We start from the raw sequence: 17,098 nt of genomic DNA, 5'->3' as shown, positions 1-17,098 counted from the left end.
TTGGGCAAGTTTCTTGACCCCTCTGAGCCCATTTCTTCATTGGCAAACGGAGATGCCTCTGTCCAAGTGTTATTGTGAAGATGTTGAGCAGAAATGTACATAAAGGGCCTGGCCCAGGGCCGGGAGTGATAAGCATCAGCTGACTCTGCATCGGGCTCAGGTCCAGGGGGACCGACTCTCCTGATTTTCCTGGGACGGTCTTGGTTTTAGCGCTGAACGTCCTGAGTCCTGGGAATCCCCCCAGTCCCAGGCAAACTGGAACATTTGGTCCGGCCCTTGCCAAGCCATTGCTCTGAGTCTCGGTCTCCGCATCTGTAAGGTGGGATTGATAATGTCTCGTAATGTTATGAAAATCAGATGGGCTAATTAGTTGAGTAAATTCACCAGAAAGTTCTAGAAAAAAGGTAACACTCTTCCCCAGGCTTTACTTGGGAGCACACAGAAAGGATCACAGTAACCAAAGAGGATTTCCTGGCTTTTGCAAGCTTCAGGTGCTCCGCTTCATACCCTCACTGTTTACTCGTTAAAGCGTGGCGGCGGCCAGCAGCCTCAGCAAACCTGGAAGCGTTAGGAAGGAGCAGCTCAGACCCCACAGACCTGCAGAATCAGGATCTGATTCCAGGTGATTTACATGCACGATAACGTTTGAGAAGCCTGGCTTTTTACCATAGGCTTCAAAGCCAGGGAAATCATCCAGGATGTGGAAAATGCATCAATAAGTTCACCACAGTTGTACTGATAAAAGCATAGAATTTGGAAGCTACCTAAATGCCCAGTAATAGAGAATCAGTAAAGAAAATTGTGGTTTTTCTTCTCGGTGGACTGTTACGGATTGAATCATGTCCCCAACAGAGACAAGTTGAGGTCCTAATCCCCGGTCCCGTGGATGTGAGCCTTATTTGTAATTAGGATCTTTGAAGAGGCTCTTAGTTAAGTGAGGCCAGAGTGAGTGAGGGTGGGACTTACCCAGTGTGACTGTTGTCCTTACAAGCAGGGGAAATTTGGACACAGATTTGGAAGCAGGCAGAGATTGAGTTATGGATTGCTGGCAGCCACCACTAGAATGCTACAGACTCCGGAGAAAACATGGTCCTGCTGACACCTTGGTTTTGGACTTCTAGCCTCCAGAACTGTGTGATGATAAATTCCTGTTGTTTAAACCAACCAGTCTGTGCTACCTGAGAGTAGCCAATGAAGACAACCATCATGAAGCCATACAAAAGATGGTTGGAAAGACCATGTTCAACATACAAAACTGCTTAAGGTATCCTGAAAAGTGGCAAAAGCAGTCCACAAAGCTGTATGATCAGCATGATGATATCTATGTGAAATTATATTCATATGAGAAAAGACTGGAAGGAAATATGCCAGCATGCGCCCAGATGCTTCCTGGCTTTTTTTTCCATTTTTGTTTTTCCTTATCCTGTTGTCCTAATTCTCTGTGGTTGTATGATATATATGATATACATTTATGCTGTCAACATCTCTGGTTGGCTGATATCCTTTAAAAAGCCCGCATGTTCAATCAGTGCCAGGATAAGATGATTGTTTTATTTCTATGAAGGGGGTGGGGTGGGCATTAAGAAATGCTTTGCTTTGGCTAGAAAAGAAAGCCGGCTCATAACCTCGCCCCACTCCACCCCCTGCTTCCAGGGCCTCCTTAGGTCAGCTTCACCCCCCCCGGCCCCCAGCACCCATGCAAGAGCCCCTTGGCCTACCCTGGAGACCCCCCTCTCTGGGTGATTCCAGGGCCCCACTTCCTGCACTTCTGTGATGACAAGTGTTCAGTGTGGGCTTATTTCAACCCAAGGCTTGAATGCCTCCAGAGTGCATGGGTACACGAGGTGGGGGGAAATAACAGCAGCAACTGACGCTAAAGAATTCATTCCTACATTCTTACTTATGATTTAATAAACACAACTACCCCACGAGGTAGGTATTTCTAACATGTTACCCTCTTCTTAATTATGAGGGAACAGAGAGGTGAAGTCACTTACCCAACGTCACACAGCAGGTGAGTGGCACAGCCAGAAGGACCCAGGTCTTTCTGCCTTCAAAGCCTGAGCTCTGAACTACCATCTCCTTAGGGATAAGAATGAGTGATGTGTTGGTCCAAACACAGGGTCCATCCCTACCAATGCTTCTCAATCTTTGCAGTGTGAAGGATCCCCTGGGAAGCTTGTTCAAATGCAATACTGATTCGGCAGTTTGGGGGCTAAGTCCAGGATTCTGGACTTCTGGCAAGTTCCCAGGAGCTGCTGCTGCTGATCCCTGGAGCACACTTTGAGTAGCAGGGATCTAGAAAACATTCCTGTTGGTTTTATAGGGCCTCGGGGAATAGTAGAGGGAGGGATTGGATTGCCCCCTTCCCCCCAGTAATCCCACCAGCACTTCCTGGATGGGACCCAGATGACAGACCTTGCTGGCCAGGCCTCTCCGGCAGGCCCTGCAGGGTGCCCTTGGTTGCTTGCCCCAGCATTTCCAGGTGCCAGTTGGCTGGCGGATGACAGGCTGATGGTGACAGCTTAGCCGGAGTTCCTGTCCAGAAACGTCTTGAGCTCAGATAAGGTAAATGCCTCCCTGCTGTCAGAAACGAAGCCGGGTGGTCCTTGGGCATGCATAATTGAGGGAGAAGTGCGTTGTAACAGCAGCTGTTTAGGATGGAGCTCAGATCATTTTAAGGAAGCAGCTTCCACAGTCAGGACATTTCCTGGAAACATACAACAAACGCCTCATAACAGCTCCCCTATCAGACGCTTCCCGTGGGCCAGGTGCTGGGCTAAGAGCTTTACATGTATGTGCTTTGTCTAACCCTCAGAAGAACTCTGCAAGAAAGGGAGCTGATGAGGGAACTGATGCTCCGAGAGGAGAGTAGCGTTACGTTACTATTATGTAAAGGAGCCCATTTCTGAACTCGGGTCTATCTGACTCTTCAGCCCATGCACCTGACCCTACAGCAGTGATTTCCAAATTGTGGTCCACAGAACCCTAAGACTTCCCAGAGGTGCTTCCCAGGCTGCTGTGGGTACAGGGTGATGGACAGGAAGTAGCACAGCAGGCAGAGCTCCAGGCCCCTTTCTTTCCTTCCCTCAGAGTGGCTTGGCTTTAATGTGATTTATGTATTGAGCTTTCACAGAAGATTAGTCGGAAGAAAGGATTTCATGGTCAAAATTATTTGAAAACCACTGCTCCACATCACGCTGCCTCCCCAAACAATGTGGGTCATTGACCAAGGCTACTTACAAGCATCTCAAAGAAAGGTAGTTCTCTTTGGTGGACTTGCCACTTGGCCTGGTTCATGCTGGGTACCCAGATAGTCTTTGTAATGTCAGGTCCCCCTGGTCATAGCTTCTAGCCAAGCCTCTAGCTACTGGTCCAAGGCACCTGGAGGGCTGTCCTTGGGGGCAATGTGATTCCCCCACAGATGGCAGGTCAGATGTGGTGATGGTTGTGAATCATGCAAATTCCTTGGGCTGGACACTGCTGGGCACTACCTCTAAATCCTTTTAAAGAGACACACCAATATGGATTACTGTGAAGTAAGCCCTGGAATTGACTGGCCCAAAGAGGCCACTTGGGCCACATAATAATTAGGATTCAGATTCAGCTGTTGTAACAAATGTCCACCTTACAAGGCACTTAGACATGAGGGAAGTCTATTCTTTTCTCACACATTAATAGTGTGGGCGTAAGTCAGCAGGGGCTAATATAGGGTCTCCATGGTGTTGGGGACCCAGGTTCCCTCTGTCTTGTTGCTCTGCCCTCTGCAGCATGTGTCTTTTATTTTTTGTGGTCCAAGATGGCTTTTTCAGCTCCCACCATCACATCTGCATCTCAGCCAATGGGAATTGGGCAAAGGGAGGCAGCCCATTCCTGTTAAGGGCAATGACTCTGTTCATCTTCTGTTGGCCAGAACAAAGTCATATGACCACACCTAGCCATAAGGAAGGCTGGGAAATGTAGTCAAGCTGGGTGGCCATGTGCCTAGGTAAAGCTGGGAGGTTCTAATACTAAAGAAGGAGGGGGAGAGTGGTTATTGAGAGATCACTCTTGGTCCCTGCCATGGGTGGACTTCCTCCATTGAAACCGCTGGTACAAATGGTAGCATTATTTGGGGCCTGCAGTGGCAGAATACAAGGGTCCCCAAGATGGGCAAATCCCAAGCCATGTCACCCTTTTTAGTGGTCAGTCAAGAAACCAGAAGTGAGTAACTGTTGGAAGGAAAAGTCTGGGGAGCAGTGTGTGGTCAAGGAAGGCTTCGCCTTGGGAATTTGGTTTCTCACTTTTCTCTTCCCACACCTATTCTTGTAGTCTGTGCTGGTGAAGGACTGCCTGGAGTCTCCCTGGAAGTCCTTCCTCTGATCACCCCATGAGCAAGACTGTTCTAGCTAGGACCCTTTTTGTTCTGAACAGAACGCCACTTGAGCTGTCTCTAAAAAAGGATTTGTAGTGAAGGTTTTAAGAGCTATCATGGACCCAAGGGCTAGCAGTGAAGAACAGCCAGGCTTCAGGGACCTGGGGAACTGGCAGGAACCCAGTCTGCTTTTTCTGTCTCTCTGGGCACCCCACAGTTCTTGTCTCTTTTTCATTCATTCATCACATATTTATTGAAGGTTGCCATACGCCAGATGCATGTAAGGTCTTTCTCTTTTCCATGAATCAGCATCCTCTGCAGTCAGCTCAAGATGGTGGTTTCAGCCCCTGGGCCTCCGTGACTTTTCAGCTCAGCCCCTCACAGATCTCCTGCCACAGCTCCTCAGTTTCCCAAGTCCATCTTCCCAGGATTGGGATCTGATTTGTTCAGGCTGCACAAACCGTAGGTCATGGGCTTTCAATAGATGGGCTGCCTTTGGATCAGGTGACCACCTATGCCCACTCAGCCCAGCTGAGGAAGCGCAGGGTCATTGGGGTGGGATGTGGAGGGATGTGGCCACTTGGTAGGGCCTGTGGGTGTGGGCAGGGCATCCTGAAATACAGCAGTACAAGGACATCATGCTAAATCTGATGCCACATCTGAATTTTAGTCAGCAGGGCTCCATGCAGTGCTGATGATTCAGAAGCATCCAAAATTCTAGACCGAAAGGATTGGGTGTGTGGGGGCATCTTTAATTGTATAAGTGATGCTCAGTTCTGATGAACTTGGGTAAAGTCTGGGTTTCAAAAGGAACTGGACAGAGACAATTAATACAGACAAGAGAGGATCCCCAACCCCAAATAGGGGCTCTTCCTCAGAGCCTTTTCATGGGGCTTGAGTAGTTAGCAGAACTGTTGTAACTGCCAGGGCATGTAGACAGATGGGAGGACATGGTGAGTCAAGATCTTATTCAGCTCTGCTTCCAGAGAGTAAAAGGCAGAACTTTATGTTCCTGACCAAGCCCAATGTCATTAACACTGGCTTTTGTCCATTCCCCCTTCCTAACTGAACCTTGATCCCCATTTCAGTGTGGGAACCAGGTTGGGTTAAGTCAATCAGACATGACCTGGTCCCTGTGATCATCCAGGGGCGAGCGCAAATGGCCCAGTCATACTGAAGGGAGGGTCTTGTGTTCCACACCTGGTGAGGCATTTCTGTCTTTGAACCTGAACAAGGAAGGGTGTTGTCTTTGTTGCTATAGGCACCTCTTAGGACCACGGGGCGGTTAGACTTAGGACAATGCCCTGAGGACAGCAGAGCCATGGGCATGCTCTCTGCTGCTTGATCCAATCCGTTTTCTCCGTGTGTAAGCTGGGTGGAGCCAGGGTTTCTCTTACCTGTCCCTGAAAGCCTCTTCCTTGTTAGTGTCACATCTTCAGAGAAGAGCACGGAGAATCTGGAGACCCCTTCCTGTGTCCAGGATGTTTGGCTGTGGGAATGCTCTTCATGGACTTGGATTCCTGGAGGACGCAGCTGGTCCCTTCACACATGGCTTTTGTGTCACCTGCCATCAGCAATGGGGGAGGATGCACTCTGTGTGCGAGCTGCTCTGCATATTTTCAGCACAGCTTCTGGCACCATCAGCTGCGGGATCCTTGTGATTCAACTCGTTCAGCCAGCAGATCCCCAACACCCACCCTGTGCCGAGTGGCAAGCCCTGCACTCGACAGGGGCTAGAGGTGAAGAGATGAACCTGACACAGCCCCCGAGCCCCGTAATCCATGAAGAGGGCACGGTGGCCCTTCTGATGTGAGCAGATGTGGGGGAAGGGACTTTAACTGCTGATAAGTGGCCCAAGTCACCTTCCAGTGGGACCTGAGGGACAGTGAGGAAAGGTCACTGTTTTTGAGTGGGACTGACCTGGCTCCAGATGGTTATGTGCCCTTGGGCCTCAGTTTCCCCACTTATAAAATGGGACTAATATTAGAACTCGACTCCCAGGGTTGACCTGCAGTGTTCTAGTTTGCTAATGCTGCCAGGATGCAAAACACCAGAAATGGATCAGCTTTTATAAAGGGGATTTATTTGGTTGTACAGTTACAGTCTCAAGGCCATAAAGTGTCCAAGGTAATGCATCAACAATCGGGTACCTTCACTGGAGGATGGTGGATGGCATCCGGAAAACCTCTGTTAGCTGGGAAGGCACGTGGCTGGCGTCTGCTCCAAAGTTCTGGTTTCAAAATGGCTTTCTCCCAGGACATTCCTCTCTAGGCTGCGGTTCCTCAAAAATGTCACTCTTAGTTGCACTTGGGGTATTTGTCCTCTCTTAGCTTCTCTGGAGCAATAGTCTGCTTTCAACGGCCGTCTTCAAACTGTCTCCCATCTGCAGCTCCTGTGCTTTCTTCCAAGTGTCCCTCTTGGCTGTAGCTGCTCTTCAAAACGTCCCTCACAGCTGCACTGAGTTCCCTCTGCCCGTCAGCTCATTTATATGGCTCCACTGATCAAGGCCCACCCTGAATGGGTGGGGCCATGCCTCCATGGAAATATCTCATCAGAGTTATCACCTACAGTTGGGTGGGGTGCATTTCCATGCAAATCTAATCAGCACCCAAACGTCTGCCCCACAAGACTGCATCAAAGAATATGGCTTTTTCTGGGGGACATAATACATTCAAACCGGTACATGCAGTGATGACTGTGAAATGTCCGGCACACACGGTCAGCTCTGCAAGCGCCAGCATCCCTTCTCCACCCTCCCACTCTCACAAACACTGCAGTGCTCTGACAGATGTGGCTCCTGGCTCCCCTGTCCCAGGGATATCGGAGAGGTGGTCTGTGGGGGGTCTCTTCCGGTCTTGTGGCAGGTTCTGCACGGTGCTGCCCCCTGAGGCAACCCTTGCCGGGGCAGACGGGCTGAACTCTGCACTTGTGAGCCCTGAAGCGGGTTCTCAGGTAATGAGGCTGTCACTCTCCTTGGGATCTGCTGACTCATGGGAGGGATTCTCTGCCTAGGAATTAGAAGTAGCAGTTCCTTTTATTTCTGATGCTCCTTGAGTCAGAACAGATGAAAACTTTGTGTCAGTTTAAAGGTGCCATTGAAGGGCTCCTTGGAGAACTCCAAGAACAAGGATCCCCCAAATGTTGGGAATGAGGCATGTGGTGCATGGCTTCTCTGCAGAGGAGTGCTGGCTGTGGCTGCGGACTGTCCTTCCCGCTACTGAAGCAGGGGCAGTGGGCCGGGGCGTGTGATCCCGGCAACCCCACCCTTCTCTGTCTCTGGTGAGGCAGCAAGAGACACCTTAGCAATGGCTCAGGCTGTTCAGCTGCAGAAGCGTGGCTTCTGTTCAGGGCTCTCATGTCAGACACCCTGAGGTTTGGTGGAAGTTCTCACCATAGGAGTCCCAGGAACCAGGCTGCTTGAAACCAGATCCTTCCCTGAGCCTCAAAGCAGCCGTTTTAAACATGGGCCTGCTCAGGTTCCCTGGCGGAAGCTGTCTCACGCCTGAGAGCATCTGTCTACTGTCCGCTGCTGTCGTGCTCTGTTTGGCAACACGATCCCATCGTGGTCACAGACGGGGGGTGGGTAGAAATAAACCAGGCAAAGGATGAGCAGACCTTCAACAAACTGTGCTTTGTGGTCATTTATTTAACACATCCTCCAAACTGAGCACATCCTCTTTGCTATAAACACCACGGATAAATGCTGACCTTACCCTTGGGGAACACATGGTCTTACAGGAAAGGCGGACATAAAGATAGCAAGTACGAAAGCCAAATAAATCATCCCAAGGGGGTAAAATGTTGAGAAGGAGAAGCCCAGGGTATGAAGAGGGTATAACCGAGGCATCAAGGAAGGCTCTCCTGAGGAAGTGAAAGCCTGATGAACAAGGAGGAGTCGGCTTCTAAAGGGGGTGGGGAAAGAGATTTTGAGGCACAGACAGGTGCCAAGGCCCCAAGGCAGACAAAAGCTTGGTGATGTGGGGGACTAAGAGAAGACCAGCAGGGCTGTAGCACAGAGAGCAGGGGGAGGGGTGGGTGGGGACCAGATCTCTGTGTGTCGGGAGGGATTTGTGTTTGCCCACATGTAACAGCACTGAATTCAGGGATCTGACAAACAGCCAGGGCTGGTCTGGCAGCTCCAGTGTGTCGTCAGGGATCCAGGCTCCATCCACCTCTCCACTCCTCCATTCTTAGGATGTAGCTCTTGTACTTGTATTCACAAAATGACGGTTGGAGCTCCAGCCATCATATCTGCATTCCAGGTAGGAAAAGAAGGGCAAAAGCAAAAGGGACAATTCAGCCAAATTTGCTCTGTTTCAAAAGTCCCTTCTAGAAGCCTCACCTAGAACCTTTAGCTTATATATCATTAGCCAGTTTCTGTCACATGGTAACCCTTAAGATGTTCAGGGAATGAGGGTCTTTAGCTGGTTACATTGCTGCTTGCTACAAAATCAATGCTCTGTTAGTAAAGAAGGGGAGGGTGGGTGAGTATTGGACAGGCAGTGTCCAGCATCTGGTAAGGAGTGTGGCCTTCATTCTGCCTGTAGCTGGGAGCCACAGAATGTTCTAGGCAGGGAACTGACATGGAGGAGGGAAAGGATTCAGGGTTGCCCCAGGTAAGTCACTATAGCATACACCTGTAGCATGTGTTTTAGTGTCCTAGGGCTGCTGTGGCTTAAAAACTTAATCACAAACTCAGTGGCTTAAAACAACAGAAATTTATTCTCTCACAACTCTGGAGGCAGAAGTCCAAATTCAAGGTGCTGTCATGGTTGGTTCCTCCTGGAGGCGCCAAGGGAGAACCTGTTCCCCATCTCCCTCCTGGCTTCCAGTGGTCGCTGGCATTCCCAGGGATTCCTTGGCTTGGAGCTGCATCACTCCAGTCTTTGCCTCCATCGTCATACGTCCTTCTTAAGACCCTCTATGTCTCCTCTGTGTCTCTACATCCAACCCTCCCTTCTCTTTCTCTTATAAAGACCCCAGTCATTAGACCGAAGTCCACCCTATCCAGCAGGACCTCAGCTTAACTCAAATACGTCTGCAAAGACCCTATTTCCAAAGAAGGTCACGCTCACAGGTCCTGGGGATTAGGGCTTGAATGGATCAACAAACTATAGCCTGCAAAAGGACTAAGGAGCTGCCCAGACTCTGGCTTTGAACTTTTGGGCCACTCAGGATGTAGGAAGGCAGATTTATTTGCAAAATTCAGTTCCAGGGCAAGGCACCCCTCACTGCCCACCCTGTTCTCATCTTATTAAAGGGTAGGAGGAAGGGTTCTGGCCTCAAATCCCCTTGCGCTCTGAGGATGTGAGGACCTTGAGCCACAGCAGAGGGGTGAGCTCATCACATCCTGCTTGTCAGGGGCCCATAGTCCAGGGGCAGGCAGACATTCAAATGATGGTCTGACAGCTTGTAAACACGGCTTCCTTTATTCAGACAATTTTTTTAGGCTAACAGATAACCTTTAATAAGTGACTTTTTGTTTGAACTGGTGGGGGGCAGGGGGAGTGGACGAGACGGGCTATAGCTGTAGCTGTGGCAGGTGTCCCAGCTGAGCCTACGGTGGCTTCAGAGCTGGGGTCCTGCAGACTCTCACAGGGACAGTGTGTGTTCAGGCCCCCCCTGGGTTTTTTTGCCTTGAGGCGGAATAAAAATCTCACCCCACGTGATTCCCAGGATGCAGGGTGGGGGACATCTGACTCTTTGGGGACCTCTGTATGCACATTGGCCTGAGTCGGGGTGCACAAAGCTTTGTTTCTTGGCAGGGGTTCATTTGTTTTGGTGGCAGGTCCCCAGCAGAGGTGGGTGGAGAGAGGAGAGATGGGAACCAAGGAGGATAAGACTTGGCATCTTGGCTCCTGGGGAGGGGGTGAGAGCAGGAGCTGTAGGAGCTGCTTTCCTGAGGAAGGCTGTGGGCTCCGGGCGCTGGTGCTGCTGCTTTGGTGCCCGGGGCCAAGCTGGTGAGCAGCGTGTCCTGCTCTGGGCCCTCGTCTGGCACCCGAGGTTGGTGGCTGTGGCAGCAATGGCAGGAAGCACCCCTGGCATGAGCTCTGGCCCCCACCCCAGGGGCTGTGGTGTCAGGAGGGCCAAATCCAACAGGGTGGGACCGTGCGACTCAGGAACAGTCGGCACCTGAGCACAGGTGAGTCACCCCCTGAGGAGTCCCCTAAATCTTGGGCAGTGGGGGCTATTTGCAGAGTGTGGAGGGCCTCCTTGGACAAGAAGGGGCCGGAGGCCAATAAGCAGCTGATGTTTAAGCTGAGCCTTGAAGGCGTAGGAATTCACCAGGAGAAGGCAAGGAAGGCCGTTGCGGGCAGGAAGTCTAGCGTGTGCCAAGGCACAAATGACTGCTGGTGGCCGAGACTGGCAGGGGAGCGTGGGCTGGTGGGAGGGTGCACAGGGATGCACAACGGGACGAGAGGAGGGGAGAGGAGTGAAGCTAGAGGGAAAGCGGGGACTGACTCCTGTTGGGATCTTGCATGCTGGGCTAAGAGGTTTGGGTTCTGTCTCTAGGGCAATGGGGAGCCATGGATGGCTTGCAAGCACAGTGATGTGGTCACACATGTGTTTTAGATTCATTTGGTTGCTGTGACAAGGATGGATTAGAGGGGCTAGGGATGGATTGGCGGGGAGCCGTCTGGAGGCAGGAAGGGGAGGGAGAAGGCAGTAGCAGTGGGAATAGCCCCCTCTGCCTTTCTTTATCTTATCTCCCTGCCAGCCCTGCCCCCACTCCAGATCCCCATTTGTGCCACTTGTCAGAAGAGCACAGTCTGCCTCCCAGCGGTGGGGAGGGCAGGAGTCCCCTGTCCCCGCTCATGCTGGGCTGAGGGCAAGGGCCTGCTGGGCAGCTGGCAGATTGGAGGGAGAACATTGTTTGCCTTGCTATGTCTGCAGCCGCCGCTGCTGGACGGCCTGATTAATGACCCGCGGTGCCCACGGCTCCTCATGGGCTGGCGGCAGCCCCGTCTACATGGCAGGGGCCAAGCGAAGCTTCCTGGCCCTGCCTCCTCTTCCTCTTGCAGCTGATGCTCTGCTGGTGGGGTCCGGTCTGACATTCCAGGAAATGCTGCAACCTCGCCCCTCCCCTGGCTCTTCCATCCTTTGCCAACCACTTCCCCATCCTCCTTTAAATCCTGGCTCCAAATGTTCCTCCGCAGGAGAGGCTTTGTGGAATTAACTCCCAGCCCACTGCGTTCTGGCTTATTCTTTATTTTATTCCCAGGGCTGAGAGTCAAGCACACAGTAGGGACTCCAAAATATGTCTTGAAGGACTCCTGGCTGCTTCTCTCCCCTTTCTCACCCTCTGGCGATCACAGAGTGGGTCCTGTATTACCTTTTTGCTTGAGGGTCTGTGTCTGGTCTTGAATTCTGTTTGCATAAACCCCACCTCCTCCATCAGACTAGCAACTCCCCAAGATGAAGGTTTGGTCTCCTCCTTTAGACTTGTGACTTGTCAGGCACTGTTTTTCTTTCCTCTTAAACAGGGCATTCTCCAAGGGCGGGGACTGTGTCTTCCCCTCAGCCCGGAAGCGCCGTGAAGATGAGGGCTGGGTTCAGGGCTGCCCTGCCTGTTTCTCCCTCATGCCCCAAGCTGAGGGGTCTTCGGGCTGCTGGATAAGCCTCCTGGCTTGTCTGGGAATGGCAGGGCTGAGCGCAGATATAGCACGTGTGGATTTGGCTGGGGCCAGAGCTCTTGGGGTGTGGCTAGGGGCCTGGTGGTGAGCTTTCTGGGGTCCAAGGTTCCCAGGCTTAAACCAGCCCTTGGGCCGCAGACTCAGCACCCTGGGAGGGCGGTGACTTCTCCTATCCAGGAGTCTAAGTGAGAGGGGCAGAAGGCTGGCTCCTGGCATGCCTGCCTTCTCATGCCTCCCGTGGGCTCTGTCTTGGGTGGCGGCAGGAGGACAACCACAGCTACTATGTGTCCCGCCTGTATGGCCCCAGCGAGCCCCGCAGCCGGCAGCTGTGGGTGGACGTGGCCAAGGCCAACCGGAGCCAAGTGAAGGTCCACAGGATCCTGTCCAACACCCACCGGCAGGCGTCGGTGAGTGCCCCAGCCCCCGGCAGTGCCACCCTGGGATGGGAGCCTGGGGGAAGCCCGCCCTGCCTGGTCAGTGGGCATGACTGTGGCCAGAGGTCTGTGATCTGGGAGGTGCCTTCCAGGGGATCCCAGGGGATTTGGCTGGAGTTGGGAGTTGCCCACCTGCTGTCCCAGGAGGCTGCCCTGGGGGATGCCTGCCCCCAACCCTGTCCAGACAAGCATGGGGCAGTGCGGGTCCCAGTCCCTTGACCTGCAGCTGGGCCCATGCTGACTCTCCCATCCCCTGCAGAGAGTGGTCTTGTCCTTTGATTTCCCTTTCTACGGGCATCCTCTGCGGCAGATCACCATAGCAACCGGAGGTAAGGCTGCACCAGCAGTGTCTGGGGGAGGGTTTGGAGATCTCAGCCAGAACCTGGGGGTCTCCCTGGGGAGGTTCATGGGAGACAGGGTTGTGTAGGTGGCCTGAGGGAGGGACCCACATTTGGCACTCTTGGGAGCCCCATTCTGTATTGGGGGCTAGGGGTGGTCAGCGAATGTTCGGACCACCCCCTCGCATCAGCTGACGTGCTCCCTCTGGACCAGCCTGGGCCGGCATGGGCTGTCCCTGTGGTCCCTGTGTTTCTGAGTCGGTGAATGAGAGGGACAGGGAGACAGCATGGAGGGCCTGGGTTCCTGGGACCAGGGGCCCTGAACAGCAGCTCCCTGCTGATATAAGGAGCCCGCCTTTGATTCCTGCACATTTCCCCAGGACTGAGATGGGGAGGGGTGGTGGTCACCTCCTCTTCCTGCCCCTTCACCTTATAGTCTCTTACGGTCTGTATCTCTTGGAGGGGGCCATTTTGCTCCATATTCACCAGACACAGTGCCCACCAGGGCTAGGGTGGGATTGGGGGGCAGAGGCCTAAGGCCCGCTTCCAGTCCCATCTGCGTTGCCTTTACCTGCCCTCGGGGCTTCTTGTTAACCCACGGGGGAGAGACCCCCGGAAGCAGCCCCTCCAGGCCATCTGGTGACTCTTTTCCCCACCCTAGGCTTCATCTTCATGGGTGACGTGATCCACCGGATGCTCACAGCTACTCAGTACGTGGCGCCTCTGATGGCCAACTTCAACCCTGGCTACTCCGACAATTCCACGGTTGCTTACTTTGACAATGGTGAGACCAGAGCTCAGAGTTTGAGTCACAGCTCCAGGAATCCCTTGGTCCAGCCTCTTTGGAGGATCCTAAGGCTCAGAGAGGGCAAGGGACTTGCCCACAGTCACACAGCAAGGCTGCCACCCTACCTTGGTGTGCTTAGTTTTGTCATCAATAAGCTGGGAGTAAAAATGCCTGCTACCTAGCAGAATCTGATGAAGCCCTTAGTAGAGGTGAAATAAATGGTAGGTTCCTTTATTATTCATTATTTATTATTTTTATTATCTCTCACTCTTACCAGAGTGTCCCTTGAGCGCCCCCCACCCCTGTCACCAAGAAGAACAGATACTCCTCCAATTTCTTCTCCTTTTCATGCCAAGGGGCAGGGATAGGCAAGGAGGAAGGGGCATGCCTGGGGTAAGATGTGGTCACAGTGTCTGAGGTGCTAAAGCAGGACCTTCTGGCTCCTGCCCAGCTTTGGAGCCAGGCTGTTTGCGGGCTGCCCTGCCCCGGCCTCCAGTCAGTCCGCACTTTCTCTAAGGGATCCAACCTGTGGCCAGTCCATGCTGGTCCCTGTCCCTGCAGGGCCCTGCTGCCTGCCTTACCTCCAGCCCAGCCAGGTCTCTGCCCTTCTCCGCAGGGACGGTCTTTGTTGTTCAGTGGGACCGCGTTTACCTCCAAGGCCGGGAGGACAGGGGCAGCTTCACCTTCCAGGCAGCTCTGCACCAGGATGGCCGCATTGTCTTTGGCTACAAAGAGGTGAGTGAGCCCAGCTGCAGAGACAGCAGGGTCTTGAGGCTTTCTTTCATTCAGCAAATATTTGTAGAGAACCTGCAACATGCCAGGCACAGGGTTTGTGCTGGGGGATATGGCAGTTGATAAGAGGGCTGTAGTCCCTGCCCTTGTGGAGCTTATAGTCTGCTTGGGGGAGACATGCAGTAAATGTGGGGACAAATGTAGAGTACACTGAGACAAGTATTCCTAAATAGAGGTGCCTGGTGCCATGAGAGCCTATCACAGGGCCTTTCACCTTGGCAGAGGTCGGGGAGGTTTTCCCTGAGGAAAGGAATTGAAATCTGCAGGACAAGTAGGAGTTAAGGAAGCAAAGAGGAGAGAGAAGTGTGTTCTAGGAAGAGAGGACAGCATGTGCCAAGGTCCCGTGGCACAATAGATCATGACTGGTACAGAGCATTAAAAGAAAGCAGCAAGGCTGGAGGGGAGAGAGTAAGGGATGGAGCATGTGAGCGGAGGCTAGAGAGGGAGGTTTGTGGGGCCTCTTGTTCTAGGAGCAGCAGGAAGCCATGAATGAGTTTACACAGAGGTGGGGTAAGGGGATGGAACCAGATTTCTTTTGAGAAAGGTCACTCTGGTCTCAGAGTGGAGAACAGATTGCATGAGGCTCAGAGGGAATGCTGGGAGAGGATGTAGGAGGCCCTTGTCAAGGTCTGGAGAGAGGTGATGGGCAGCTTCTAGTAGGGTGTGGGAAGGTGGAGAGTACAGGTCAGACTTAGTAGGTTAATTGACAAGTCTTAGAGACATATTAGTTGGGGGTAGTGGTGATGGAAAGTGAGGGGCTGACGGCAACTCCCACATTTCTGGCCTGCATTGGAGATGTGCCCCCCCGAGATGGAAAAAAGAGGAAGGAAGTGTGCTCAGGGGTGGTGTAGGGCAAACTTGGAATTTGGATTTGGGCCCATCGGGTTTGAGCTGTCTTTGAGTCTTCCAAGAGCTGACACCAAGCAGGCAGAAAGGTCTGGGGCTCAGTGGGGAGGTCTGGGCTGGCCTGAGAGTTTTGGGGAGTAGATGGAGCTGCCTCTTCCCTGCCTGCAGATCCCTATGTCCATCCTGGAAATCAGCACCTCCCAGCACCCGGTCAAAGCTGGCCTGTCTGACGCCTTCATGGTCCTCAATCCATCCCCAGACGTGCCAGGTGAGTGCCCGGGGCCCAGAGAGGACCTCAGGCGGGCTGGCCTCAGCTCAGACCCAAACCAGGCTGGTGTGGGGGCGGCAGCCAAGGTGAGGGTGGGTGAGTGGGAGCTGAGGGGGAAAAGGGGGCATACTGGGTTTCCAACTTTTCTTTGTTAAAGCAGAGAAACCATTTTTTCCAATAAAATCTTCCATGGGACTCACTGTTCTGGTTGTTGGGGAGAAGGGGAGCCACTTAGCGCTCTCTCCACTTAGACAATCCCCAAAAGCCTGGTTCCTTCCTGAGGTGCCAGGAAAATAAAACCGGGAATTCTCTTCTTTGGAAATTCATCAGCCCTTCCCCCACCTCCCTCCATTCTTCCCTTCTTTCCAGCATCCCAGCGGGCTGGTAAGCAGGCATGTCCCATAAGCACATCATCTGCCATTTGCTCTCCCCACACCAAGCCTGTTGGGAGGGTGTGGGGGTGTGGTGACATCTGATTTACATGTACTTCTGGAAAGAGGTTTTGTGGTCAAGCCTAGGGGGTCTCAACCTATGGTTCTGGGAAAAGGTGGATCTGGTAGTTTTGGGGGTAAAGGGCCCACCCCTCAGCTGGCTGGCAGAGGGGTTGGTTATGCCTGGGTCCTCCCTGCCCGGACACTGGCCAGAGGCTGCTGGGCTGGTGGCCGAACCCCAGGCCTGGTGGGCTGCAAAGGGGAGGCAGAAACACCCCCACCTCACCTCCTCTTTCCTCCTTCCCCTTCTCCTTTCGCAGGGCCGGATGCCCCCTGCTTCCTCTCCTCCATCCCAACTGTCTCTGATACCATGTATTTGTGACCAGCCCCCCACATTCCTCCCCTGTCAATGCCCACACCCCAGTGGCCCTAGACTCAGTTGTAAAGCCCCTGGCACGGAGCCCCAGATACAGCAGGCACTCCTGCCATGTTGAGTTTCTTCCCTCTCCCCTTTTCTCAAACACATCTTGAACTTTCTTACTTGTTCTTCTATTTTAATGCCTTTGTTATGATGCTGCTACCCTGGGAAAATTGTTTTTTTAGCCAGCAGGACTGTTTTCTTGTCTTTGCTATCTTAGTACAGAGCAGTTTTTGAACTTGCACTCAAGAGGCAACAGCAGAAAACTCTTTCTTAAGCTCAAATTTGTGGCTTCCGTTGCTCTATGCTGTGGGGCCCTGTGGACAGCACATTATCCTTTAAGGCCCAATTCCAAACCTAGAAGCTAGAGCCACGGCTGATGTTCAACCGGTACCCACCCCAGTGTGGTTGTGACTGTTGTTAAAATACCGAAGCACTTAGCACTTCCATCCTCTTTGGTAAAGAGCTGTTGATCCAAGACCCCCCCATCACCCCACTTGCCTGGCCCCTCCCCTGACACCCCTGTACCTCCAGTGGTCTAGTGAGTGGCACAGCAAGGCCCCCTGCCCCGTGCTAGTTAGCATCTGCTCTAACCAGTTGGTTGACATCTGTGCTGAGCTGGTTGTTAAATAGCTTCAGTATCACCCTTATTGGGTTAGTTATTTATGGCTGCATAAAAGAGTACCCCAACAACAAACATATTATCTCAGAGTTTCTGTGGACCAGGAATCCAGGCACAACCTAGCTTGGTCCTCTGGCTCTGGGTCTCTCAAGGCTGCACTTAGGGTGCTGGCCA

General features: G+C 52.7%; 1 protein-coding gene across 1 annotated transcript in view; it reads left to right on the top strand.

Moving 5' to 3' along the window:
* Positions 1-17,098, top strand: part of PLXDC1 (plexin domain containing 1) — a 90,495-nt gene that overhangs the window by 24,603 nt on the left and 48,794 nt on the right. The window contains exons 3-7 of the mRNA XM_037809379.1: positions 12,252-12,395; positions 12,682-12,751; positions 13,422-13,544; positions 14,164-14,282; positions 15,354-15,453. Coding sequence (XP_037665307.1) covers positions 12,252-12,395; positions 12,682-12,751; positions 13,422-13,544; positions 14,164-14,282; positions 15,354-15,453 — 556 coding nt within the window. The remainder of the gene's footprint in view (positions 1-12,251; positions 12,396-12,681; positions 12,752-13,421; positions 13,545-14,163; positions 14,283-15,353; positions 15,454-17,098) is intronic.

The sequence above is a fragment of the Choloepus didactylus genome, chromosome 18, assembly GCF_015220235.1.
Source record: "Choloepus didactylus isolate mChoDid1 chromosome 18, mChoDid1.pri, whole genome shotgun sequence".
NCBI classification, from domain to species: domain Eukaryota; kingdom Metazoa; phylum Chordata; class Mammalia; order Pilosa; family Megalonychidae; genus Choloepus; species Choloepus didactylus.
This window is presented reverse-complemented; position numbering and strand designations above follow the sequence as displayed.